Raw genomic sequence first — 26,079 nt, 5'->3', positions numbered from 1 at the left:
TCCCTTTCCTCTCTGTTTGTCCATGGCAACCTTGACAGTTGGGGCCACTATCTTATTGTCTGAACAGAACAGAGGAATTCCAAAATTATCTAACTTTTTTCAATGGTTAACTTACGGTGCTTCATTCCCTAATGTTATTGTTAGTCACCACTTTTATTAGAAGGGTGATACGACTGACATGATATTATAATAGATATTGAATAGTCCACTTTGCCGCTTCTTGTGAAAAACTTTTAACAGTAAAAAACAACATTAACGTATTAATAATTGATTTAATATTTATTTCGTAAGTGACCATGGTATAAGCAGGATAATGCCCTTCAAGGGGTCTATTAATGGATTAATGTGTTACCATGTTCTTTGGGTGCATTTCCTTGTTTTCCTTTCCTCTTCTGTGTGTGTAGCCTGGTCTTGTGAGGAGGCGAGATGGTAAGGTCATCCATTTTTGCACTGAGTGAGCCACGTGTCCCGCTGCTGTAGCTTGTGCTGGTCTTTCACACTCAGATGCTGTGGTCAGTGCACGCAAAAATTTCCCAAGCAACCTTATGCTGCGTTCTTGGCAACTCAGAACTCTTGCTTTCGCCTACTTAAAAAAAAAGTACATTGGTTCGTGTTCGTGCTTTCACTCGGGAAACTTTGAGAAAAACAATCTACTACGATCCCTTGGAGAATAAGTAGTCTATCATCATGTAACAATATGTAATGTCAATGTCTGGAACACTTTGAACACAGAAATGGGAGTTTTCAGAGGAATGCCCGAGGTCCGAGTTGTCATGAATGCAGCACAAGTGCGCACGGGAACTTGTTATCCATTATCGTGATGAATAGTTCAGCTAACTGTTCTTTTCTGGCAGGACGACGGGCAGGAATTTAGAGAACAAACCCATAGATCACAACATGCGTGGTTTTAAGTTAGCAGCAAAATTAAGAGACCTGGCAGAAGGAAAAAGAAGTACAAAGAAACACCTCAAATTAATTAAATGGCTGCAAAAGAAGGAAATACTAACGGGTAAGGTCAAGTGCAACCGGTGTCACCATAAAATGAAGCTGAAGAAAAAGATTGCCTCTGTAGACCGATTTGAATGGTAAGTAACGTTAGTTAACGTTTTTGGATAACCTTTCCTGGTTACTGACTAGCTAGACCTGCCCAGCCAACATTTTTACGTGGGGCCCATGTGGGTTAGAAGTGGGCTGAAACAGGGGCCCCATGTGGGATTGTCTGATGGGACCCATATGGTATTGTCCGCAGGTTCCATGTTGGCCCCATGCCAATTACCCATGTGGGTGTCATGCAGTCTTACACTTGGTCTTGGGTTGGTCCTATCTGGGAAAAATTCACAAGACCCATCTTGGTTCTAGCTTTAAATCTTAAGTGGGTCCTAATGGGGACGACATGGGCTGGAATCTGGGTTGCAAGTGGGATTGTCCACGGGTTTTATGTTGGCCCCATGTTGACTGCCCATGTGGGTGTCCTGTAGGATTACACAAGTTTTTATGTGGGCCCCATCTGGGCAAAACATGCAAGACCCATCTCGGTCCTTGCTTTAAAAATCAAGTGGGTCCTTAATGGGGACGACATGGGCTGAAATCTGGGCTGCAAGTGGGATTGTCCACGGGTTTCATGTTGGCCCCATGTTGACTGCCCATGTGGGTATCAAGTAGGATTACACTAGGTTTCATGTGGGCCCCATCTGGGCAAAACATGCAAGACCCATCTTTGTCCTAGCTTTAAATGTTAGTTGGTCCTATATGAGGGCGATATGGGCTGAAATATGGGTTGTAAGTGGGATTGTCCGCAGGTTCCATGTTGGCCCCATGCCCACTGCCCATGTGGGTTCCTGCAGGATTACATGAGGTTTTAAGTGGGCCCCATCTGGGCAAAACATGCAAGACCCAGCTTTGTGCTAGCTTTAAATCTTAAGTGGGTCCTACATGGGAACGACATTAGGTAAATATCGTTTGAAAAGTGGGTTTGTCCACAGGTTCTAACGGCCCTGTTCCAATTGCAGAATTACATTGGGAGTTAAGGAAGCCCGAGAAATATGCATAAAACCCTTCTGGGCCCCATTTTAGGCTCCATGTTGGCCCTAGCAGATTGCACATAGGTAGGTTTTACACTGGATAGATACACTGCTACACATTTACGGTGGGGTATAACTAAACCCCAGCTTTGTGAGTGCAGGTTTTTAACAGAGCAGGAGAAAACCAATCTTGACTATCAACTAATATCGGCTTCACACAATGGATTACTCATGTGTGTTAATACTTTTTGGGAATGAAAACCTGCAGCCACATACGCTCCCTGAAACAGACTTTAACATTCTTTTCTCGAGAATTTATTATGCTCACAAAACATTTCTGGGCCGCATCGCCAGTCCGTGGTCTATGCTGCCCCATTGACCAGAATAAGGGTGTTTTCACACCAGGATAGTCAGGGGACTCCAAACGTACAACCCAAACAATGATCTACCCTGTTTCCTTTTACTTTAAACAGAGGGAAGCAGGGTACAGACAGAGCATGAAGAAGCTGTTTCACGGTTGGAATGTGCCACTTCTTCCTGTTCCACCACATAGTCTGTTTGCAAGTAAACTGAGACCCCCGGCTTTCAGGTGGACCAGAGTTTGCTTGTTAGGTGCACAAAAAGATGTGTTTGGTGTTCAGACAGCACCAAAAGAAGTGGACTATCCATGGAAGCGGACCACGTGTCCGTTTAAAGTGGACCAAACAGCCGCAGGATTTGAACAACTTTCTGAGCCTAATTTATTTCCAAATTCAGCTTTTATTATACATGGACAGTATAACTTCTATCATATGAATTTTTTTAAAACAAGTTTTCAGAGGTGAATAATGACTGAACAGGACAACAGATCAACATTGCATAATCGTGAGGAACATGGATGAAACTGTAGAGGGTCTAGACAGAACCACTTTCCAGGACAGTCAGGCATGGAGCAGAAGCTGAGGGGGTAAAATGGATTAAATGCTGATTAAAACATTTGGAATTTATTAAACACACACTAAGTAAAAGATTTAGGATGAAGATTATATTAAGAGCTTAATGAAATCAAGGTATCATACAATAATTAAAGTTATACCGTGTAACTTTTTGGCTAGCATAAGCAGCAGACCTGTAGCTTCCCACTGGCACCACAACTGTTGCAAAATTAATGAGTCTCTATCTGTGTTTTGGAGTCATGTTTGCAGAGACCACTTTGAAAAGCTGATTTAAAGTCATCAAGCCATAAAACAAAGCGTTTCAGGTTACATGATCCAACAAGAGATGGCCCACTCCTGCAAATTTACGATGTCTGGTTTTTGAGGATGGCAGCCTTCTCGGAGCATTAACATGCGTCAAGTGCTGCATATTGCCCTAAAAAAATCATCTATTATTACTTACATTAATCAATATATTATGATATACTACATTTTTCTTATATTTAGGTCAAAAGTTACATGGTATAACTTTAATGCAAAGCAATAATAATTAATGCAATGACACCAGTTATTTTAGTTTTAAGTTAAAATTTGTAACTGAGTAACATTTTAAGAACATAACTATACTTGAGTGAAAATTTCCTGTACTTCTACTACCGTTTAAAATGGCATCAACTCTTTTTACATGACAGATTAAAGGAACTATACCTGATTTTATTTTAATCTCGCTCAGAACGTTTTTTTACATGGTATATTTTCTGGTAAAAGGATTATTCCATAAATATAAATAACTCATTGATAACTTATAACTCATAACTTAAAACTCATATGTACGAGTCCAGGCCTTTTTAGATGGCAAAGCTGCCAATGGCGTGACGCTCTCTCTGCCAATGGGGTAATTCTAGAGATCTTCCAGTTTACAATCAGCCAGTAAGAGCGTTCCCTAACAAGGGGTGTTCTCTCCCAGCGCATGCGCAACAGATCTTGTAAACAGAACAGCATGGCTACCGAGAGGAAAGCTAGGATATCTCAAAGGGATGTTACTGTATATACGGCAAAACAGACTAAACGGATTAAAACTGGGCGAGAAAAGAAAGATCTGAAACACAAGTGGGACCAAAATAGGAATAGAGCTCGTGTAATTCTCGGTTTAGCCAACTGGATGTGGACAGCATTTCGAGATGCCTGTGACTGAATTTGGACTCAAAACTGGCTGTAGTCCTCCTAGACGGGTATCTGTTTATTACTTTCTTCTTTAGGAATGTTTCATGAGGAACATTTAGTATTTTTGCTATAAATGTAGGAGTGTCTCTTCCTGGGGAAAATTGTCAAGGGCGGGGCGTGAAGTTCAAACTAAACTGTTTTCCTTGTTCACGGTTCAAAATTGTGCAAGATCAGGTATAGCTCTTTTAATGATTAAAACAATAACAGATCAAAGCAGATTACATCAAAGCAATACAATTCAATAAAATGGATTAACACCTGTACTTTTAAATGAGTAATAAGTAATAAGATCAATTTAATAACATACCTGTACCCGAGAACACATTTCTGTTTAAGTTTGCATTGGCTGTCTGGACGCCCTTCGTCCTCCTCTGTCTCTTGCCCCAGTGAACCATTTTGACAGTGCCCTCTCAGCTTCCTGCTGGTTCACTTGTGCCGTCAATGTGTTCTTCTTAAGAGCCTCTGTAAAACAAACGCATCACCCATTACTATGGTACCCAGACGCCATTCTAGCATATGTCTCAGTCTGTCAGTAGTATTGAGGATTTGCAGCTACGTCACAAAAACCACGTGACTGTATACTGCCATGCCCCCATGGTAGACAATTTTGGTAGGCTATAAGCATAGAGAGCACTGCAAGTATAGCGTGGAAAGCGTTCAGTTTTCTAGAAATATCAATTAGTATGAAGCGGAGTGTCTATATAGCCATGGTTACCACATGTGTAGCAGTGGGTTGTCATAACAGAAAAGATAAGAGATCATAGAAGTCTGATTACTGATTTCCAGCCGAACACGAAAAAAAATAATTGTGTATCGCAGCGGAGGACGGTCCGTGTATAATCTGTCCATGTTATCTTATTTTCTACTGAAAACAAATGATAAACAGGGAAACTAAATTGAGATAATACATCTAATATTTGTGTTTCTGAGATGTGCCAGAAAGTGATGATCTGCCAGAACCCGATGAAGCCACCGCAGGTCTGTTGCTGTTCCTCGCCACAAAACCCACAGGACACTAAAATCCAGGTGACAACGTGTCCTGTTAAACAGAAAACGCACGTTGTGTTTACAGATTAATAACAGCAGATGAGGAGATGTGCTGTAATGAGAAACTATATTCGGACATGTTGCTCACCGTGACTGGAGCACCGACAGAAACTGAGCGACCCACTGCCGCTTGTTACATTTCGGGCAGATGATCACTTCCAATCGTAGACATAACATGCATAGATTTTATCCGCTTAAATAAGGTCCAGCGATGTTCTTGATTTATGCAATTTTCCATCTGGAAAAAGCATCATGGTACCAGTAAGCCCCTTATACTGTGCATGTTTCATGAACGAGGATCACAATGAACCTGTTCATACCGCCCGCTGGTATAATATATATATATATATATTAAAAAAAAGATACTGAACTCAAATGCTGAACACGAATGACTGGATCTGCATACAGGCTTTTCTACGCTTTCATCCAGCAGTGTGGGAGGATTATGAATAATATAAACAAGTAATATGGTCGGGTAGCAAACTGATTAGTTAGCTGCACTCGAGACTGCTGTGATCGTATTCAATTGGCTTTATTTTCTCCAGATAACGGGAGAATGTCGATTATTCAGATACTTGGTGTTGTCAGGAAGAGAAATAACAATGAGAATAATTTGTGCTGCTATTTTCAGGGGGTGGGACAAAAAGGAAAACGAAGAACGCATCCAAATGTACACTAGTGAATACACTATTGGGAGAGCTTGCCTACCAATGTGGCGGACATGGCAAGGTCACGTGATTCGTGACGACACGTGCAAATCCTCAATATATGTGTCAGTAGTATATTAATGGTTAGCTATAGCAGTCACTCTAACATAAGGTGGAGGATTTTTTTTCTCCGCCTCCTTCACCTGAAAGCACGAACCACAGTAATGAAACTGAGGACAGACACTCCTTCCTCTGATCTGCAGTTCTTTACCTGGAGAGCCAGAGTATGTATGTATGTGTGTACATGTGTACTAGACTTGCACGGGACTGTTTTTTCAATCCCACACCTGCTTGCTCCCGCAAATTCTGCGCCCATATCCACCCACTCCAGCCTGCACCCACTGGCCCATGTGTAAAAAAATTGGTGTAAGTATACATTGTGCATGGTGGTGTGGTGGTTAGCACCGCAGCCTCACAGCAAGAAGGTCGCTGGTTCGAATGTTGGCTGGGGGGAGGTTCGAACCTTGAGGGCGGTGGCCTTTCTGTGTGGAGTTTGCATGTTCTCCCCGTGTATGTGTGGGTTCTCTCCGGGTTCTCCGGCTTCCTCCCACCGTCCAAAGACATGCATGATAGGTTAATTGGACACTCCAAATTCTCCCTAGGAGTGAGTGTGTGTGTGAATGGTTGTTTGTCTATCTGTGTTGGCCCTGCGACAGACTGGTAACCTGTCCAGGGTGTACCTGCCTCTCACCTGTTAAAATGCTGGGATAGGCTCCAGCTCACCCGCGACCCGAAATGGAAAAGCGGTCAAGATAATGGATGGATGGATGTTTGCCTTAATGATAAATGCAGTTTGCAGTATTTAGGCGAATCAGAGATCCATATAAATATGGAATAGAAAGCTTTTATTTTACAGGTGATGCGGAGCCACACACAAATACTCATGTTCTTATATTGGGGCATTAGCGAAGCTCCACAGTTTAGATTTTGAAAATCAGAAGCAGAATATCAATCTGAACATCAATATCATGCACCTGCGTGACAGCTGGTGTATCATTGGTCCGACTGTCCTGATGAAGAAAATTATGTGAGAAATCATCTGATTTTCCTTGTATATGATATATATATATGTATATATTTTTTACCAGTTCAGCTGAAACAATGATAAAAAACAAAATCAAATAGAAAACATATTTGTTAAGATCTATCTTTCAGCTATGTTACACTTCAGTGTGATAGATTACAAATAAATAAGAATATTATCATGAAAATATTAAAAATGTAAAAAATAGTACGATAGCCTCTCTTTACTGTGTCTCCCAAAACTGATGATGAAAATGATGAAAATTGCCATGGCCACCATAGCTAGATAGCTAGATAGATATTGGTCAGAAATTTGAAGGGTGTTGAAACACAAACAATTTCTTTTTCTTAGAGTAATTTCAATTTAGCTATTTCATGGTTTTGTTACAAAAACATAAAAAATAGACTCGGTGATGCTCCAACCAGTACAGCTGCACCGGCCACCCAGACGCCGTCAATGGAATCATCATGACTGTTCATCAGCGGGTCTCTAGATAGGTCTCTGCCCAGCCAGCAGTGCTAATTTTAGGCATGGCTCAGTCTCATCGTACTGGTACTGCTTTGCCTGACGAAGGAATTTAGGGAGAGAAATCACCCGATCCTCTGAGCTTTTGATATCTCTGATAGTGCTAGAGCTTTGCGCATTAACTCTTCATCATCTACTGACCACAGACAGTGTTAAAACTGCTACTGTATGAAAAATCCAAATTTAATGCAGAATTCAGTGAGAGAATGCTAAACTGGGAAAGAAGCTGCTGCTTCAAAGTGTTGAATGGGAATCATATATAAACACTGTAGCCTTCTTATTCTGGATATAAGCCCTAGCCAGTGGGACTGAAGGCAAGGCAAGATAAGTTTATTTGTATAGCACAGTTCATGTACAGGACAATTTAAAGTGCTTTACATAAAACATTAAAAGCATTACAGGAAAGAATGCAAAAGAATATGTTTCTTTTTACGCTAGTGGTGTTGAAAGTGGATGGATTATGAAGGACTCTGGATACCGACCTGGTGTTAAAAAAGGTTTAGTATGAAAAGTCAAGAATCTAAAAATAGAAAAACTGATCTGCAGAACCTGGTAAATTTCTAAGGCCAATGAAGAAATCCCCTGAACTAAAGGATAATCACCACTTATATAGACTAACCCAAATGGTTACTATCTGGAATGAGTTAAGCTGTGGGACGGGCATGCATACACAAAAATGTGTGTACCTGCAGCTAAGGTTGTTCACTTAGCTGTGAAAAACTGGGATTTTGTGTGAGGAGTTTCATTGTTTTTGCCCTTGGTGGAGAAAAGTTATCCCCCAACCAGGACAGGAACTTCACGGCTGCCACGCTGCCCCTCTCTTTGGCTCTGTGTTCCTCAAAGAAATTTGCGAAATGGCCACAGTGATCGTAATTTTGAATCTGCCTCATATGAATCGCTGGAGTCCACATCGGGCTGAACAGCGATCAGCTGATAGACGGCAGTGGAAAACGCTGCTTGATTTTACTGATCTGTACAATCCAATTTAATAATTTTGGGTGGATAAAAACTCCTCCATATGCTCAACTGAGTTTCTAATTGTCCTCTTTCATCAAAGAGTCTCAGGCTTCCAGTGTATTATGGACCTGGCGACTCTCTGCCCCCTGACCACTGCCTCCCCTCTCCTCCTCCACTCCAGCAGTTTCGGGCATTTTTCAAAATTTGGCAGTGGGCGAAGTTATGCCACAGTTAGGGGGTATAGTTACACTTTATAATATTAATACAAACGCTTGCCATACCTTCCAATAAACTGGTGTCATTACTATACAAGTTTCAGCGCATCTTATTCCAAAAAGAAAGAATAAGGTTGTTTACACATTGACATTTTCATCTTGTGACAGTTCTTTTCCAAATTACTTACCATATACAACACTGAAAAGACGCAAGTCCTTAAACTTCTTTTTTCCGTGACGGCCGAACAGGTTGTAGTCCAATGCCAGCTCGTTTGACAGAAGGAATTTCATCATTCGCCTTGTTGCGTCATCTACACTTGTGCCCCCTACATCTGCTACCACGGCAGCCTAAGGATGAGAGCCAAAAGGAGGAAAAAGAAAGGTTTAGACTAACTGCAAAGACAACAAGAAAATGCTGGTTTTGCAAACGGCAAACAGCAGTGTGAATGCGTTTATGCTGAAGGTGTTACACTGAAATGCAAATGAAATAGCTTGAGATGTTGTAATATTGTTAAAAATGGTAGACAGATGTCTGAACCGTTTGTTTGTTGAAGAATTAGCAGAAGTAATGACACTGAAAACATGCTGGAAGCATAAAAAGGTCAAACTGGTGTATTAATAAAAAAAAAAAGTACAGTATACTTAAATAATTGTAAAAGGCAGGAAGACAGCTAAAACAAAGTTTAAGTGGAAATTGAATGAGGTTCATCATCTAGCTGGACAGGACTGAACCGAAGTCATTGTGAAGTTTAAGGGGCAAAAACATAAAGTGAACATATCTATTCACCTCATTACATGTATGTGTTTTATGTTACATGTGTGTGAGAGCGATAGAGAACAGCTACATTTGTATATAGGCACGTTGAATGTTATTGTTTACGTCCGGTGATCCCGCGCATGCGCACTACGCTGGCGGGCAAAAAGCTCTGCTTTCGTGATGACCAAAACATTGTAGTGTACAAGTATATCGTCATTTTGACCAAATCTGTTCACATAATGAAAACTAAAGATTTAGGTTTTACTAATTTAGATCATCTTTGTGCAGATGATCGTGAAAGGTACAGCACAAAGCTAACTGTATTTAGCGAAAAGCTTACAGACCCATTTAAAATAGCTGACGATCTATGGGTTGACAGTCCTCAGAAATGACCGCCAGTTCAGTATGGCGATATCTACAACTACCTCATTAACACGCCAGGAATTTATACAGCAGAGGCGATGAAGGCATACAAGTCACTAGATGGCCATAACTTCTTTGTGTCTGGACATGTGGGGCAGATATTGTACCACAGCAATGAACGCATGAACGTAGTGTGTTTCTTAAAGTGTGCCGTAATGCCATCGCAGAAGATAACCGACAAGAAACGGAAGCATCAGGTGTGGATCTGCTTGGAAAAATTATAAGAAGCTACGTAGTGTCTGCCCACTGCTCATGCAAAGCAGAGTAAGAATTCATATCCAGTCACATTCTCCTCATGGCTGTTATCCACTGCTTTCAGCGTTTTACATCCGCTCGAAACCTATTAAATTTGACATGACTGTCCTTCTTTCATCTATTTGTGCAGCCTACAGCGCTACACGTGTTAACCATACTGATTTAATAATATTTCAGGGCGAGATTTAGATTTAGCGTAACTTGCTGTCAACTTCACGTCGTCTGACAGTGGAGGGCACCGGCTTTTTTGCCCTCCAACTGGAAACTGGGTCAAAGAGCAAGTGGGCGTGACGTCCCTTGTCAACATGCCTATAGACACTAAATGACACCATATCAGCACTGTTCAAGGAATGCCACCTGCTGCTGATTAGAGAGAGGATAGCTAGATAGAGGCATTGTAGATAGAAAGATAGCTAGATGAGACTGATGGACACAGAGAGAGATGAGACAAAGACAGATATGCAGACAGACAGTGGAGAGATAGTTATTCTGAGAGTCTTTACAATAGAAGTCTATGGCAGACTTTTTGTCATTTGGAGCAGAATCGCTCAAAATCTGTACATTGCAGCAATTTTAAAGGGGACATATCATGCAAAATCCACTTTTTTAAGCCCTTAAATACAAGTTTTTGTGTTTCTTGAGGGTTTAGAAGTGCAGAAAAATGTAATTTATTCTCACCTGGTGCTGCGTATATATCTTAGTATTCTTTTTGGTCATATTTTTCAATCTGTTTAGCTTTCTCCATTCGGTATTACATTTTTTTGCCTATTACGTCGCAATATTTGCTGCGGGTCTGCTAAATATGGTCATGGACGTCCGGGTAAACAGTTTCATGATCCACCATTTTTTCCGCTCGCTTCGATTTTGTAGTCCAGGTTTAATCATGCCAAAGTTGTAAGCAGACAAGTCAAAATGTCTGGTTGTTGGGTGTATTAACCCACATCCCCTTACATCGTCCCCTGTCATCGGAGCCTCTGCTAAATGCCTGGTTCCATTTTTTTTTTTTTATTGGAAATGTACCTGCATCGGTGGGTAAAAGCCTCCTTGTTTGTGCAAACCTCTTTGGACTAATGCTTCAGCAATCTCCGCCAGTATCAAGAGGTTGCGTGGAGCCATACTAACGACAATTTCAGACCAAAGGATTGCAGTTCTACTCTATATAAACCATAAATGATTGAAGAAAGATAGAAGAAAATAGAAGAAAACTATAGCGTAAATGCTGAACGCATTAACCATAACTATAACGAAAAACAGGAAAAAGACATAACAAAGAAAAAAAAGGGAAACTATAATGTGAATGCTTAATGCATTCACACAACAAGCATTAAAGATTCAGCTGGAATGTCAAACAAATATATTTGAAGTTGTAGCCTTTATGTAATTTATTGTAATGCAATACATATTTTAGCCTAGAGCAAATCACTTTGGAGAAAAAAAAAAAAAAAATGTAAACTTACAACAGTAGACATTAGACTGCGGTCTTTCAGTTTCTCATCGAGAGCCTCAACATCAGCTTGAGTTTGCAGAGGGAAGGCCACTCCTTCAGGAACCTCCATCACTGGTGCCTCTTGCTTCTTCAGTAGGGCATTTAATATCTTACTGTGAACCCGCTGGGTCTCCTTCACTTCTTCTAGAATTGTAAGAAGTTTAGAGAACATGGCTTCACAACCGGGGGTTGCAAGACTCTGGGCAGTGGGGCTGGCGTCCTGCTGGATAGTGGAACTGGCAACTCGCTGGGCAGTGGGGCTGATCATTTGCTTTGCTGCTAGCCCAAGGAGTTTTTCACGGGGAGTGGGTGGAAATTCCTCCTCCGAATCAGAATTCTCACTTGATTCTAGTTGCTTGCTCTGTTGGCTTTCGAAGAGTTTTGCACTTCCCCTATAGAGGTTAACATAAACTAATCCATATAAACTGCCTCCACATTATTTCTAGAGGAAATGGCCCTTAACCCGCATTTCCCAAAACACTTACTTTCTCTTTCTCAAGCGATCGTCAGTGTCTGTCAGGTCTGATGTATATTCAGCTTGATGGAGTTTCACCCTGGCATCTGTATAAGTGGCTGTAATACAACGACACAAAATAAAAGGAGTGAGGCAAATATTTAAACAGAACTATATTTACATTGGTGATAAAAAAAAGGGCTGCTATTGATCACAAAATGCATGGTTCACATCGTACCACAGTTTTGAGTCTCAGCTCATATAATTTTTCTGAGGTGGGTATTTGATATATAATGCACTAAGCAAAAAGCGCATCCCTCTACTTATCTGAACACTATTCAGTGGCTTGAAGCCTTAAACAATAGCAAATCAATAACATTATGCAGTGCTTTATTCTTTTTTTTTAATAAGAGTACATGTTTGTGTCAGCTACTACTTATTTGTTGTTGCATTACTGTTGCTAGCCTATGAGTTGACATTAAACATCATTTAAAACCCTTCATTCCAAATTATTTTCAACCATTATAATGTAATCAATAAGGTCTAATCAAGCTCCTTATACCCCTCCGAAGAAGATGTCAAAAAGAAAATATTTTTCCAGAATACATTAGATTAATTTGTTAAAAAAAAAAAAAAACTAAGCCATGTGAGGACAGAGAATGAAAAGAAGCAGAGAACTGTGTAGAAAGACATGAGATCAGAGAGAACAGAGAGGACAACCGAGTGCACAGAGTGGAGAAGAAAGCATCCAGAGTGGACTAGCACAGAGAGGAAAAAGAGAAGGACAATATAGAGAAATTGATGCAAACTGACAGGAAAAAAATAAATTAACTGGAAAAGTTACCTGCGTCTCCCATAGCACGCACATTGCAGAGAATCCAGTTTTTGGCTGGTGGTGTTAACTCTTTCACAGCCTTGGTTACATTCAGGAGTGTGGCTGGTGGCCACCAGCATAATTTTCTGTCGGTGCCCTTGAACCACTCTAATGGAATAATATCCACTTTTTTTGCAGCCATCAGAGTCAACTTCATCCACGAACTCCACTATACTGAATGAGGGCATCCTGCAAAGTTCATCAAGTTATGTACTATGTAGCAGAGGCAAAGCTACAAACATATTCTGAAGAGGCAATAAAAGCAGTGGTCTTGTGAAGTCTTTTACCAAAGCACTGGCAAGCTGACCAGACATTTCTGATAACAACCTAATTCCAAGAGCTGTTGAATCAATGGGGTAGTTGAAAAAACATGCCCCCATCCCCAAAAGTTCATATACCACGTGTGTTTCTCCAGTGGAGTGCACAATGTTCCTCACAATCACAACTCTGCCCCCCAGTTCAAAACAATTGGTACCACTGGAGTTTGAGATTATTGTGTCTTTGTATTTACACATCTTATATTGTACACCCTGATGCATGGAAAAATCTCTCAGTGTTGGTCCAGATGCATGGGGCTTTTTGAGCTGAATACCTTCAGGCATTTCTCTAGACATGTGAGGAAATAATTGCCTTTCATTGACACGCCTGACAATTTGCTGCACAGGACCCTGTGGTCTTCTCACCATTTTTTTCAATTGTCCCAAATAATTCTCAAAGGGAAAGCACGATACTGAGTCCAAAGGGCCGTATTTTTCAGCATCATCTGCTAAATGTATAAGATTGTGAGTATTGTTAACTAGAAATTTAGTCCCATATATCTTAGCAAAGTTAGTAACAAAGCATCTTAACAATTTTCTTGCATAACCACAGTACTCTCTACACAGAGGTGACAAAAGTATTCTCATAGCACATGACAAAACAAGGAAGTTTTTGTAATGTTGATTGGGCAATCTTTGAAAAAGCACAACTGGCCCTGTATATAATAAAAACTGCCTAAATTCTGTTGCCTTCCACTGGCTGTACTCAGTCAAAGATCTTGGCTTTCTGGAGAAGCTCCGGGGTAAGCTTTGTCTGCACAGTTTCAAGTGATCAGAGATGGCGGATAAAACAGAGGATGGAACACGGCAATGCAGTGGTCCTTTAAACCACAGAGCAATCATTTTACGCACAATGCCCAAACAAACTAAGTGCATATAATCCAGAGGAAAAGCAGAGACCATACCAATGCCTAGGCCATGGAGAGGTGATTTAGAGTGATGGTGGTCTTCATCAGACATTTGTTCAAACTGAGTGTCTGTCCTCAGGCTGGAATGCATGTCTGGAAAAACAACTCTACCTTCAACATAAATCCCATACTGTGTGCAACACTCACAAGAACTGTAGCCACCATGACCTTTGATGCATTTTAAAAAAGCTCTTGCTGGAGTGTCGCAGATAAAAGCATCTGGAAATGCCATATTGTACCGTTTGGCATTTAACATTACACCAGTTGTTGTGATGACTTTTAAATCTTCAATTAAATCATGCATGTAGTCGTTTGCAGATTCAGGTTTACAGGGACCTGCATAGACACCTATGATGAACACATTTGCTTTGGGTAGTTCAACTATTTTACCTAAAATAGGCCATAGCTGCATATTAGAGCTCCTTGAAAGAGGCAGTCCATCCACATTCACACGAATGGTTAATGTGTCTGTTGTCAGTTCTTGTTCATGTGTCATTTTCAGTTCTGACAGCAATGCACTTGCAAGCCCAAAGTGGTAGTAACTTCCTTTTCCCATTTCCCTTTTCCTCACAACCTTTCAGTGTACCAAGGAGAGTTCTGGGATCCTTCGGTACATCCAGACCTAGCTCCAAAAGTATAGCTAGTAGCTCTGACAGTGCAGAATGAGACACATGTCGATTAGCTGCCCATTCAGCAAGTTTCCTCTTAGCAGGATCTTCATCACAGTCACTTTCCATGAACATGTCATCAACATCACTGTCAAAGTCCAACTCCAGATTTAAAGTCTCTTCAGCACTGTTCTCCATATCGTCCTCGACTTCCACTTCCTGGTCCACTGCCTGCACTTTCCAGTCCACAGCCTGATCGGCCCGATCCACAGCCTGATCGGCCCGATCCACAGCCTGATCGGCCCAATCCACAGCCTGATCTGCCTGGTCCACAGCTTCCATGGCAAGGCTCATTAAATGCTGTCGCACTCTAGCTTTGATTCTCCTCCTCCTTGTCCTTGAATCGCCATGGAAGTTATCCATTTCACTAAAAAAGAAAAAGAAAAAAATCTTTGCACTATATCTTGATTGCACTGCCTTTATCTTGTGAATGATGTATGTTTTTTTTCTCCACTTCTTCTCCCTCTTACTTTTTATCATCTTGTACTCTCTTCTTGTTCTTCTTTTAACTATTATCAGTTCAACCTGCTTAAGGACTACAAAAATAAATTAGTCATGGGCTAAATCTGGCATATACATTTTTCTAAAAATGCACTGTCCCTATTTTTGTACATAAATAAAAATGTAGTTAAAAAAATAAATAAATAAATAAATGCCCAGCATTGGTCAGTAACATTCTACTACACTCAGTAAAACCAAACAAAACAGGCTTTGTTCCCTTTTTTAATACATGTGAGATGTAGAGATACCAGAAGTTTATTTTTTGGCCATCAACCAAAACCCTAGCACTGGTAAGTCTGTTGACACTTGTTTCCTCGTATACATACGTACATACATACATGAATGAATGAATGAATGAAACTGAACAGAATGAGACAGTGACTGTCCACCCTGATGTTTTTAACATGGCTTCTGGCCTGTTAAAGTTATTACCATTGTTGGGCTTGCAAGTGCAGTGATTTCAGAACTGAAAGGACAAATGAGCATGAACTGGCAAAACATATAAATGTGAATACATGGCAAAATATTAAATTCAAATTACTTACGTGGCAAAGAAGAATGCAGCGTGTGATGTTGTGATAGTAACAGTGATCTGGACAACTCTATAGGGAAAACAATGTAGAAGGGAGAAAGAAAATATGAAAGAAGTTAACAGGAGTCACTTTTAAATTATGTTCTTGCACACATACATATTTATTGTATGATTAAAGTTTACTCACCAACTACAAAACAACATTAATTCCTTGCAGAAATTCACAATTTTAACACACTTGTACATGAAAATTAAATAGTCAGCGCACAAATAAAACAATGAGAAAGAAATTAGAAATTTTGTTTGGATTTGTGTCATTTCTTCATAGAAATTATGTCAAGTCCATTCACACATGTAATCCAATCACACCATTTACTGATGAGATTTAAATTCATTTCCTTGAAGTTCACACCTTGGCAGCTGTGAACAGATATACTTGACTATATATACAAAATAAAGAGCTAGGATAAACACTGATGTGTTAAGATGGGTAGTTGTTAGATGTCTGTACAGTTAAGATGTAAGAACTATCAGTTAAATCAATCCAATATGATGCACTTAAATGTTGATGTTTAGCCTTTATGCAGAGAATATTAACAATTTGTCAGAGTATTCTCCTAAAAAACCACAGTACTACATAAAGATACAAAGTTAAAATCAATAATAAATTGAAAAGAACACATTTTACTTTATGAAAGTATGTCATTAACATGAACAAATGAGGAGAAAATATTTTCTTGTATTCAAAATGAGAAGGATTAATATCTCAAATTTAAATTAAAACACTGTATACAATGCTGCTCTCTGGTGCGCCAGACACAGCACATCAGCTCTCTGTACAGTTTATCAGCGCGCACAGACTCATGGCACAGTGCGTGTGACAGGTTTTGGACTGTCGGCAACTTTACTTAAAATCATCACTCGTCATAAATTCTGACAGCTTAGTAAAAACCGTTTATTGCAATTAAATCACAGTAAAATCTAAGTTTAATTTGAGTTCATACCATGTTAATGGTTAGTAATTGTCATACAGCAAATCTACGGATCTTGGCGGAAGTTGAATGGCAGGTTAATGCAGTTTAAACTTAGGAACAGATGGGTTGACTTCTCCACGAAGTGTCGGTAATGCCAGCAGGAGCAACCGTAAAGCAGGCAGGCCACGCTTCAGTAGCAGTCCTTGAGATGTGGAGTAATGGGTTCACTTGCGTTACTCGATACTCGCGCAAGTAAAGCGGGGGGGGGAAGCATGCGGTCGAACTTGGGCCTGTATAGCCAAAGACCTAGTTACCTAGATAGGTAAATAAATAGCTAACTAACTAAGCGCAAGCTTGAATGTGTGAGCAATTTACTGACATTGCTTGCATGAGCTATTCACTATCTTAAACACTCTCTAGAGATTAGTTGTGTTCAAATCTTTATCGTGGTTCAAATAAGCAATGTAGCAAAATTCCCCAGTGTCAACTTACTATACTTCCTTAATAATGGTGGTTTAATACATTTTACATGATAGATAGTCAAATTGGCAGCTACTCACCAGCAGCTGCAGCCGCTCATTCCTGGTCCACTGGCTGTTCTGAGGAAAATTCAAAAGACCGATGGCGCCCAGTGGGAAGGTGACGTTAGCCTACCCATGATCCTCAGCGAGAGACAGTTAGGTGATGCAAGATTAAACTTTATGCACAATCTACATGTTATTTATAATTGTTATTGTTGTTTAATTTACTTGTCCTAGTGCATTTTTTGTAGGCATTAGGGTTGCCAACTCCCAAAAGTAAAAGGAACCCCACCCCTCTCTTTTAATTTATAAAAAAATATTATGGAATTTTATTTATTATTTATTTATTTATTCTTTTATTTATTTATTATATTAATTATATAATTATATTATATTATATTATATTATATTTGAAACGTCATGTGCATTCACCTATTTCTGTAAGTGTTGCTCAAAACCTGTAAACTGTCTGTAAAAAAAAAGAAAGAAAAAAGAATTCCCTCTAAAAAAAAATCAACATGCAGTAGGCCTGTACATTTTCTTGTAGTGAAATTCTGCTTAGTAAATCCAGTAAATCCTCTACATTTTAAATCATGGATCTGTCTTCAATGTTTTTCAGGCAAAGGACCCCCAAACTGATGAAGAAATTAAGTAGATGCCCCAATAGCTACAAAAAGCTGAAAAAAATTGTCATAATATTTCAGATATATTATTTATGTTTCATGGATAAATGAACAATGTTATTGTGCATTTAAAGCTGTTAAAATAATACAGTTTCAAATATGATTATTTCTCATGTCAAATCAACCAGAATTTTTGCTATCCCCCTCCACAGAACCCCGTTGAAAACCTCTGTTTTAGATTGTTTTTCCATTCTTTTAATGAGGCTTTTTTCAGCCCTTTTTGGTTTTAAAGGAGTTTTCTAAGTAGTTTTTTTTTTATATATTCATTGTGCCCAATCGTATCACTCTTCTTACCGTGCGTTCACACCGGACGCTGAAAAAATTGTTCGCGTGTACAAACTCAATGTAAAGTCAATGTACAGCCGCGGAAAAATGTGAGTTTGCTTGTTTATTGAGTTTGATATAAGGGATAGGCTCCAGCCCACCTACCGCAACCCAATTGGATTAAGCCATACAGAAAATGAATGAATGAATGAACAACACCTCAGTAGACAAATAATGGCATTTACAAAGATTTGCTAGTACACATGGCATATATTAATAATAATAATAGCAGTCCAAAGTATTTATGACCAACATGCAGCCACCAGCTACTTTTAAGCAGTATGAAGTACAATTACAGTAGCTAAAAGACGGCTGAAATTCTAAACATGTTAAAAACAAAATTTAAAAGGCTGATCTGGGGCCCATGATGTTTAACCCATGTGGGGCCTAAACCCGGTACCAGCCTATGCCTACATTGCCCACGTTCATTCTCCATGGGGCCCATTTAGTAGGCCCACATGGGTTTACAATGTGGGCCCATGTTACTGAAACCATATGGTTCCAAAATAATGTTACCCAGTTACAGCCCATGCCCGCTGAGCCCATAAAGATCCCTTATTGAGGCCATTTAGTCAACCCACGTGGGCTTCCAATCTGGGGCCCATGTAGCTATACCCATGTGGGGCCTAAATAATGCAACCCAATACTAGCCTATGCCTTGATTGCCCAATTATATCCTCCATGGGGCCCATTGAGTTGCCACACATGGGTTTACTATGTGGGCCCCTGTTACTGGAACCATATGGGTCCCAATAATGTTACCCAGTTACAGCCCATGCCCGTTGACCCCATATAAATCCCGTATTGGGCCCATTTAGTCAACCCACGTGGGCTTCCAATCTGGGGCCCATGTAGCTAAACCCATGTGGGGCCCAAATAATGCAACCCCATACTAGCCTATACATTCATTGCCCAATTATATCCTCCATGGGGCCCATTGAGTTGCCCCACATGGGTTTACTATGTGGGCCCAAGTTACTGAAACCATATGAGTCCAAATAATGTCACCCAGTTACAGCCCATGCCCGCTGAGCCCACATAGATCCCTTATTGAGCCCATTTAGTCAACCCACATGGGCTTCCATCTGGGGCCCATGTTGCTATACCCATATGGGGCCTAAAGGATGCAACCCAATACTATCCTATACATTCATTGCCCAATTATATCCTTCATGAGGCCCATTGAGTTGCCCCACATGGGTTTACTATGTGGGCCCAAGTTACTGAAACCATATGGGTCCCAATAATGTTACCCAGTTACAGCCCATGCCCGCTGAGCCCATATAGATCCCTTATTGAGCCCATTTAGTCAACCCACATGGGCTTCCAATCTGGGGCCCATGTAGCTATACCCATGTGGGGCCTAAATAATGCAACCCAATACTAGCCTATGCCTTGATTGCCCAATTATATCCTCCATGGGGCCCATTGAGTTGCCCCACATGGGTTTACTATGTGGGCCCATGTTACTGGAACCATATGGGTCCCAATAATGTTACCCAGTTACAGCCCATGCCCGTTGACCCCATATAAATCCCGTATTGGGCCCATTTAGTCAACCCACGTGGGCTTCCAATCTGGGGCCCATGTAGCTATACCCATGTGGGGCTCATAAAATTTGCCCAGTTGGAGCCCATGCCCAGATGGTACCCAAGTTACCCATTTATAACCCATATGGGGCCAACAAGACATGTTGGCTGGGTGCTTTACAACACTGCAAGTTATAATAAATGGCTACAATTTCTTTGTCGGCTAACTTCTGCATTTTCTGTATGCCAACATTGAATTTAAGTTCTCCATGCCATTAAAGCCTCTGGAATTTAATAGAAATTTTGACAAACTTATTTCTACTTCTGATACAGTAAAATAAATATAATGTTACATACATACATGCATTAAGTTTCCTTAAATTCCTACACAGATGTAGACAGGGCATTGACATGGTTATGTAAGACTGACTTGGTTGCACTTCTCCAAATAATGTTCAGAGTTTAGTGTTCAACGCCTATACAATCTCCATATACTTTCAGATTAAAAATAAAAACTGATTACCTCATAGCACAGGGGTTCCCAAACTTTTTTTGCAGGGCCCCCTTTTCATAGTCATTGATAATGTCAAGCCCCCCTCCTGATCCCAGTACCACATGCACCCCAAAGCTTAAAAAGAAACGTACAAAGAAATGTGCCACGAAATAGTATTTGGTTTATTGGCTGCTTCTTCATTAACTACAGTGAAAACCATGTCAGTGGCAAAAGGAATAATCAACTCATCTGCTATGTGAGATTTTTTAAACCAGGAAACTCTGCAAACTTCTTCAGGGTAGTTGATCTTTCAATAAGACAGATGCTGCTTTAGTAAAACAGCTCTGCTATATATGATAGCTGAGTAGTTTATTTCTAAAGCAATCAACAGTCTCTTCTTTGTGTTCAGGATGACGAGTCTCCAAGTAGCGTTATTACTTGTTTGGCTTCATACTTTCAGATGCTGATATTTTAAAACATACAACACTCTGTGGTCTGTGTTCATTACCCACCATTGACCATCACCATTACTTGACCATTACCTGGTCATGCCTAGAAATGCAAGATGTGCCTCATCATATCTTCTTTCTTCTTTTTTTTTTTTTTTTTTTGGTAGTTGAAATCTCTGTTCTTGATTCATCAAGAGCCAAAGTAGCAAATTTGCCCATTGTTGCTTTCACAAATTTGTCCATGTTTTGCTAGCAGTGTAAAACTTTAAGTTTTATTTAGCCTTGCCTGCCCCCCAGTTTGGGAACCACTGACCTAAACTAAGGTCATAGTTGACGATCATTAAATAATTCAGAGCCTAATGTCAGTAGGTTTGGTAGTTATTTACATATGTCTAGGTGGGATCTCTATAATTGGTCAATTAGGCACATTTGACCCCATGCTAATTATACTAATTATGCTAATTTATACCTCTGTCATTATTTTGTATTCCAGGAGGTGTCAGCAAAGGAACTGCAAGCGCAGACGAGTGAAAAAGTCTGTTCGGTACAAGTCAATTTTCACAAGATCGAAGGTTTCTCTATTTAATTGGATGAGATTTGTGTACAGGTTTGACTAATAATACATATATTTTGTTTGGTGTATGAATGTGTTACTCACTAAGCTTGTGTTATTACAATACTGAGATTATAATTTAATAAGTCAGGCGGAGAACGGACAGTGTGTGTAGAAGAACATCTTTACTACCAAACTCCTCAAAGCCTACGCGTTACAGCCAACCAGTGACACAGAACAAACACATGATGGCAGTAAAGTAACATAGCTTCATCTAACGTATCAAAATATACTAAAGTGATTTCTAGCTTTGATACTGTGACAAATATAGTTACTTTTCAAAACCATGCAGTGGCGTAGCTACTTCTTGGGAACCCTGTTGTTCATGAGGAAATAGAGATGACTACCTAGCTCACGTATTTAATATGAATATGTTGTAATCACATTTTCTTACTGGTGAAAACTAATAGGGCTTAAATAGAACTAGGAGTTACTCCTTGCAACTACACAATCTTGCTCGCAGACAAGACAAACAGTCTGAGCTCGGTAAACAAGCATACAAGACATGGATGCGCTCTTCAGACTCTGCTCTGCTATGATTATTTATCATAGCATATCATGTTGTTCATGATAGTCAATTATCCAAAAAATCATGCATTTTATCACAAAAAATGCCAGAGGTTCAGATGATTATAATTAGTAATAAGAAAAGATAAAAGCTCTCTAATAATGAATTCAGTTTTATTCACTCAACTATCACAGGTGCATAATGAAAGAGTTGGCTTAAAAAAACTAAAAAATAGGTAGAATGCAAGTAGTGCCATGTAGTAAGGATGGGCCTTTGCCCTGGAGTGTTTCATCCTGAGAAATCTATACGTGGTGGATTGATGCTTCTCCAGAATGATTCTCTGCTTGTTGAAGCTGTGTTGTTCCCTCACAATGCAGGCACGCCAGCTGGCGTTTGAGCACCGCAGAGGTCTGGCCTTAGGTCTACACTTCACATATGACTTAACAAGGGAGACATGCCAGGGGTGTATGTTTGGCCAGTTCAAGTTTTATTATTTTGGAAAAAATATCCAGATTTATATGTAGCTCTGTCTGTGAAAGAGTGACATACACCACCAAAGTTACATATTTATGTTACTATACTACCACCCCATAAAATATAAATAGAATGTTTCTGTGTTGAGGTATTGAGAGTGGACTGGCCGTTATCCCACTCACAGTAGATCCTAAAGTAGTGATAATGAAAAAAATTACTATCAAAACTGTTTTAAACATTCAGTGGCAATATTTGTCTATATTTTAAATTTAGTTGACAACACTACACTCAGTACATCAATGAGAAGCCAAAATTGATTAAACTTACTGTACATTTAGCCACTGGGTTTTGACTAAACTTATTGTGTACTATTTCAAGATTTTCTCAAGGACTGAAGTTGTGCCAGCTTGATTTAATGATGGACAATGTTGCTGGGTCCTAAAGAACCCTTTCAAGAATGGCAAAGCAACTGAGGGAGGTCTCCGTGACGGCTATAGAGAGACTGTGTCGGAGAAAAGGACAGCGACTCGGGGGACGGAGGCTTTTTGTGGTGATAAATGAGAGTCACTTCAGACATAAAAGAAAGGTCATTTTTTATTTTAACTGCTACAAATTGTTAAGCTCAGTTAAATAGGACCTAGTCATGTGATGCCTGACATCCAGGTTGTGACTGAACGAGGCTCGAACATCTGGGCCAGTTACTGCAGGATTTTGTAATAGTGATTTACCTTTTCCATGAAAAGGTGAAATGGGTAAAAGAGAAAAGTACAGAAGATTTTTCTTCTTCCTGTTCCTTTCTTTAGATGGATAAAGATAGAGTTGTTTTCTATTTCCTTTTGTAGAATTTGAATGTTTTCATGGACAGAAAACCTCCCCAGAAAAGAAATATTACAGTCTGTAAATTGTACTAAATATAATCATGTCACCAATGTGGAAAATATATATGTAGTATATTAAAAAATGATTAAAGGTTCAATATTTAATATTTGATCAGTATTTCAGAGTAAAACAATAACAATAATTATCAGAAATATGTTTAGGAAAGAAGTTGTTGATGTGATGTGAAGTTGTACTACATACACTTGTACACTACATGTTATATTCTATTCTACATATTGCACCTTTAATGAAAAATCCTTTCCTACAATTTCTGCTAACAATATTTATCTGACACCATGTTAATAGCCTCTCCTTGCTTGTTCTGCCATTTTACCCAAAACATAGTATGGAAGGGGCAGGTTTTCCGGTGGCTTGAAGCGGAGGAAATGGGTGTTCGGGATGCTGGAGGTGCACTGCTTTAAAAGACGACCAGGGCAGCGCCCTCGAGGAGGGTCAGGGAAGCCAGTGCTTCGCTTGGTGGAGAAGAGGTTTAGGAGGGAACTGGTTCCACTCATAGTGCATCATGTCAAAAGGGGCTCATGTCGAAATGTGCTGCCTCAGCTGGGATACCGACATTTTACAGTAAACCACAGTGTCTCCTATGTCAATGCTGAGACAGGGGCCCACACCCAGAACATTGAAAGGTCATGGAGGTCATATAAAGAGACAGTATGGAGATTGAGGGGAAACCGCACTGAGCAGCTGCTCATAGACCACCTTTATGTCATCGAATGGCATGCGTGGCTTGGAGAAAAGCATCAACATGGTCCTCTAGGCAGGCTACTCCATGACATGAAACTGAAACACCGGTAGACTAACAGACAGTGGGGAGACTGACAGCGATAGCCTAACAAAGAGTGGGGATTAACGGACATTGGGGAGAGTGACAGGTGGAGATAGACAGACAGGTGGGAGACTGTTGAAACAGACAGGGGTAGACTGACTGACATACAGAGTTGAAAGAGTTCGGTAGATAGATGGATAGACTGACTGAGAAATTGAACTAGAAATATTTAGGTATGGTTGCGTGTTCTTTAAGAGGTTGAATGTTAATATTTGTTTCAGTTCTTGAGTTGTGAGTTGATCCATGTGACTGTTTTGATGAGTTCTAAATAAAATGTTTTAAATGCTTTGTATGTGATTTCTTCAACTACATGTTAACTATTCATGGCTCAGTAATGCTTATTCACCACTCATATGCATTTCAGAGGGGATAAGTGTTTACACTTTACAATAAGGGTCCAAAAAAGCATTCAGTAATGATTAACTATGGTTAAGTAATGCTAATGAAGCCTTTATTAAGGCTTAGGTCAGGCTGCTACTGTTAAGTAATACCTTAGTTAAGATCAGATAAGGGCTACCTGACGACATACACAGCTCAGCATTAGTAAATGATTATTTAAGACATTAATAATGGTTTATTAGTGCCGAACCAGGTAATGTGCCACATATAGTAGAATTAGTAGATGTATTAGTTAGCTATTACTTAATATTTATTCATTAAAATCTACACCATTAGTAAACAATTGAGAAATGTTTAAGGGCTTACTAACATGTTAACTGACATCATAAATAATGCTGAGTAATGCATACATAATGGCAAATAATTAAATAATTCAACTTTTGTTAACACATAATAATGCATTAAGTAAGGGTGAGTAGTAACATTAATTATTTGCTTATTAATACATTAGTTAATATGAAAACTAACGCTAAGTAATGCATAATATTGATTAATCATATATTATTCAGCAGTTAATTAATGCTTAATAATGCACTTGATGTATCTTGATCAGGAGATGTGGAAAAATTGGCTTTCAGGCAAAAATGTCTCTGGACGCTGACTTGAATAATAAAAAGAAGTTTATTACAAAAGTTCAGACATCAAAACATATTTCTGCAGCAAAATCTGGAGGTCCCAAAGCCAGAACGAAGACCTAAAGACCTGATGTGTCGTTCTGTCTTATATAGGATTTAAACAAAGAAAACTCCTCAGTCCTGTGTCCTCCAATCATAGAGTTTGCCTATAGGATGCTCATTTGCATGGAATGCATGTTCTTGTGTCAATCCAGTCTGTAGGACAGAGAACCTTGTATGGTAAAAACTTGAGTGTGTACCATACAAATGCTATGTTTAGATACCTCATAATTCCCCCCTTCGGGACTGGAATTAACAGTCCCGAAAAAAAAACGAACTATATAAGACTCAAATTAAATAAACACATATGAGAGCCCCAAAAGAAATCATTAAACGCCCAAAAGAGGCTAGTCGACCCATCGGACCCCTCTGGGCCTAAATCCTGCCTAGCAATTCTCACCTCCCGAAACAAAAAGAATAAGCACTCGAGGTCACCCATATGTATCCACATAATAAGAGTCACAGAATATTATCTATTCGCCTAATGGTAAACCCCGTCTATGTCTACCTAAAAAGTAAATACATAGCAATAGCACACATAACATCACAACAAATTCAGATTAATACTCAGATTGGTACAATATACGATTAAACATTGAAACAAAATAAGTCTAACAAAAATCTATGGCTCCGAAACCTCCAGATGGGTAAACCGATATGGTGATGATATTTCAGTCCGCAGATGTCATCGCGTTGACATTCAGGGTTCACTGTCCATTTTTAGTGTCCTTATATGTACTTTTGAGTCCATTCAGAATGTTGGGGCCTCTGAATAACTAACCACCCACCGGGTGGTCGTCCCCATGTGTACTGAGAAGAGAGAAAAAGAACAATGACCAGTATCGTTGTCATAATAACAGGTTGAATCAAAAATATTTCAAGCATAAAAATGAGGAATAACATAGG

At 39.7% G+C, this 26,079-nt stretch overlaps 1 protein-coding gene and 2 long non-coding RNA genes across 3 annotated transcripts in view; all 3 read right to left on the bottom strand.

Annotated features, from left to right (window-relative positions):
• LOC121651346 overlaps nt 1-180 on the bottom strand; it is a 635-nt gene extending 455 nt beyond the window's left edge. The window contains exon 1 of the long non-coding RNA XR_006012428.1: nt 1-180. This exon is cut by the window's left edge and continues 89 nt beyond it. This is a non-coding gene — a long non-coding RNA (uncharacterized LOC121651346).
• A 2,586-nt stretch (nt 181-2,766) lies between these two features.
• On the bottom strand, nt 2,767-12,903 carry LOC121651345. The gene is made up of 6 exons (XM_042003468.1): nt 12,854-12,903; nt 12,041-12,128; nt 11,527-11,947; nt 8,823-8,982; nt 4,467-4,621; nt 2,767-2,959 (listed from the first exon to the last, which is right to left on the bottom strand). Exons 1-5 carry the CDS (start codon nt 12,864-12,866, stop codon nt 4,491-4,493), a joined length of 813 nt encoding a protein of 270 aa, XP_041859402.1. The 5' UTR covers nt 12,867-12,903; the 3' UTR covers nt 2,767-2,959; nt 4,467-4,490.
• Nucleotides 12,904-12,992: 89 nt separating this feature from the next.
• On the bottom strand, nt 12,993-17,451 carry LOC121651347. The gene is made up of 3 exons (XR_006012429.1): nt 17,344-17,451; nt 15,823-15,879; nt 12,993-13,072 (listed from the first exon to the last, which is right to left on the bottom strand). It is a non-coding gene; the product is annotated as an uncharacterized LOC121651347 (long non-coding RNA).
• Between the last annotated feature and the right edge of the window lie 8,628 nt (nt 17,452-26,079).

This window comes from Melanotaenia boesemani, chromosome 13 (assembly GCF_017639745.1).
Source record: "Melanotaenia boesemani isolate fMelBoe1 chromosome 13, fMelBoe1.pri, whole genome shotgun sequence".
Classification (NCBI taxonomy): Eukaryota; Metazoa; Chordata; class Actinopteri; order Atheriniformes; family Melanotaeniidae; genus Melanotaenia; species Melanotaenia boesemani.
This window is presented reverse-complemented; position numbering and strand designations above follow the sequence as displayed.

Bases quoted from the DNA above. Each gene is read 5' to 3' on its own strand.
- LOC121651345 (XM_042003468.1), bottom strand. The intron at 8,983-11,526 runs GTAAGTTTACAT...TCTCATCCTTAG, and splicing joins GCAGTCTAATGTCTACTGTT to GCTGCCGTGGTAGCAGATGT. The intron at 4,622-8,822 runs GTAAGTAATTTG...TTTGTTTTACAG, and splicing joins TCTTTTCAGTGTTGTATATG to AGGCTCTTAAGAAGAACACA.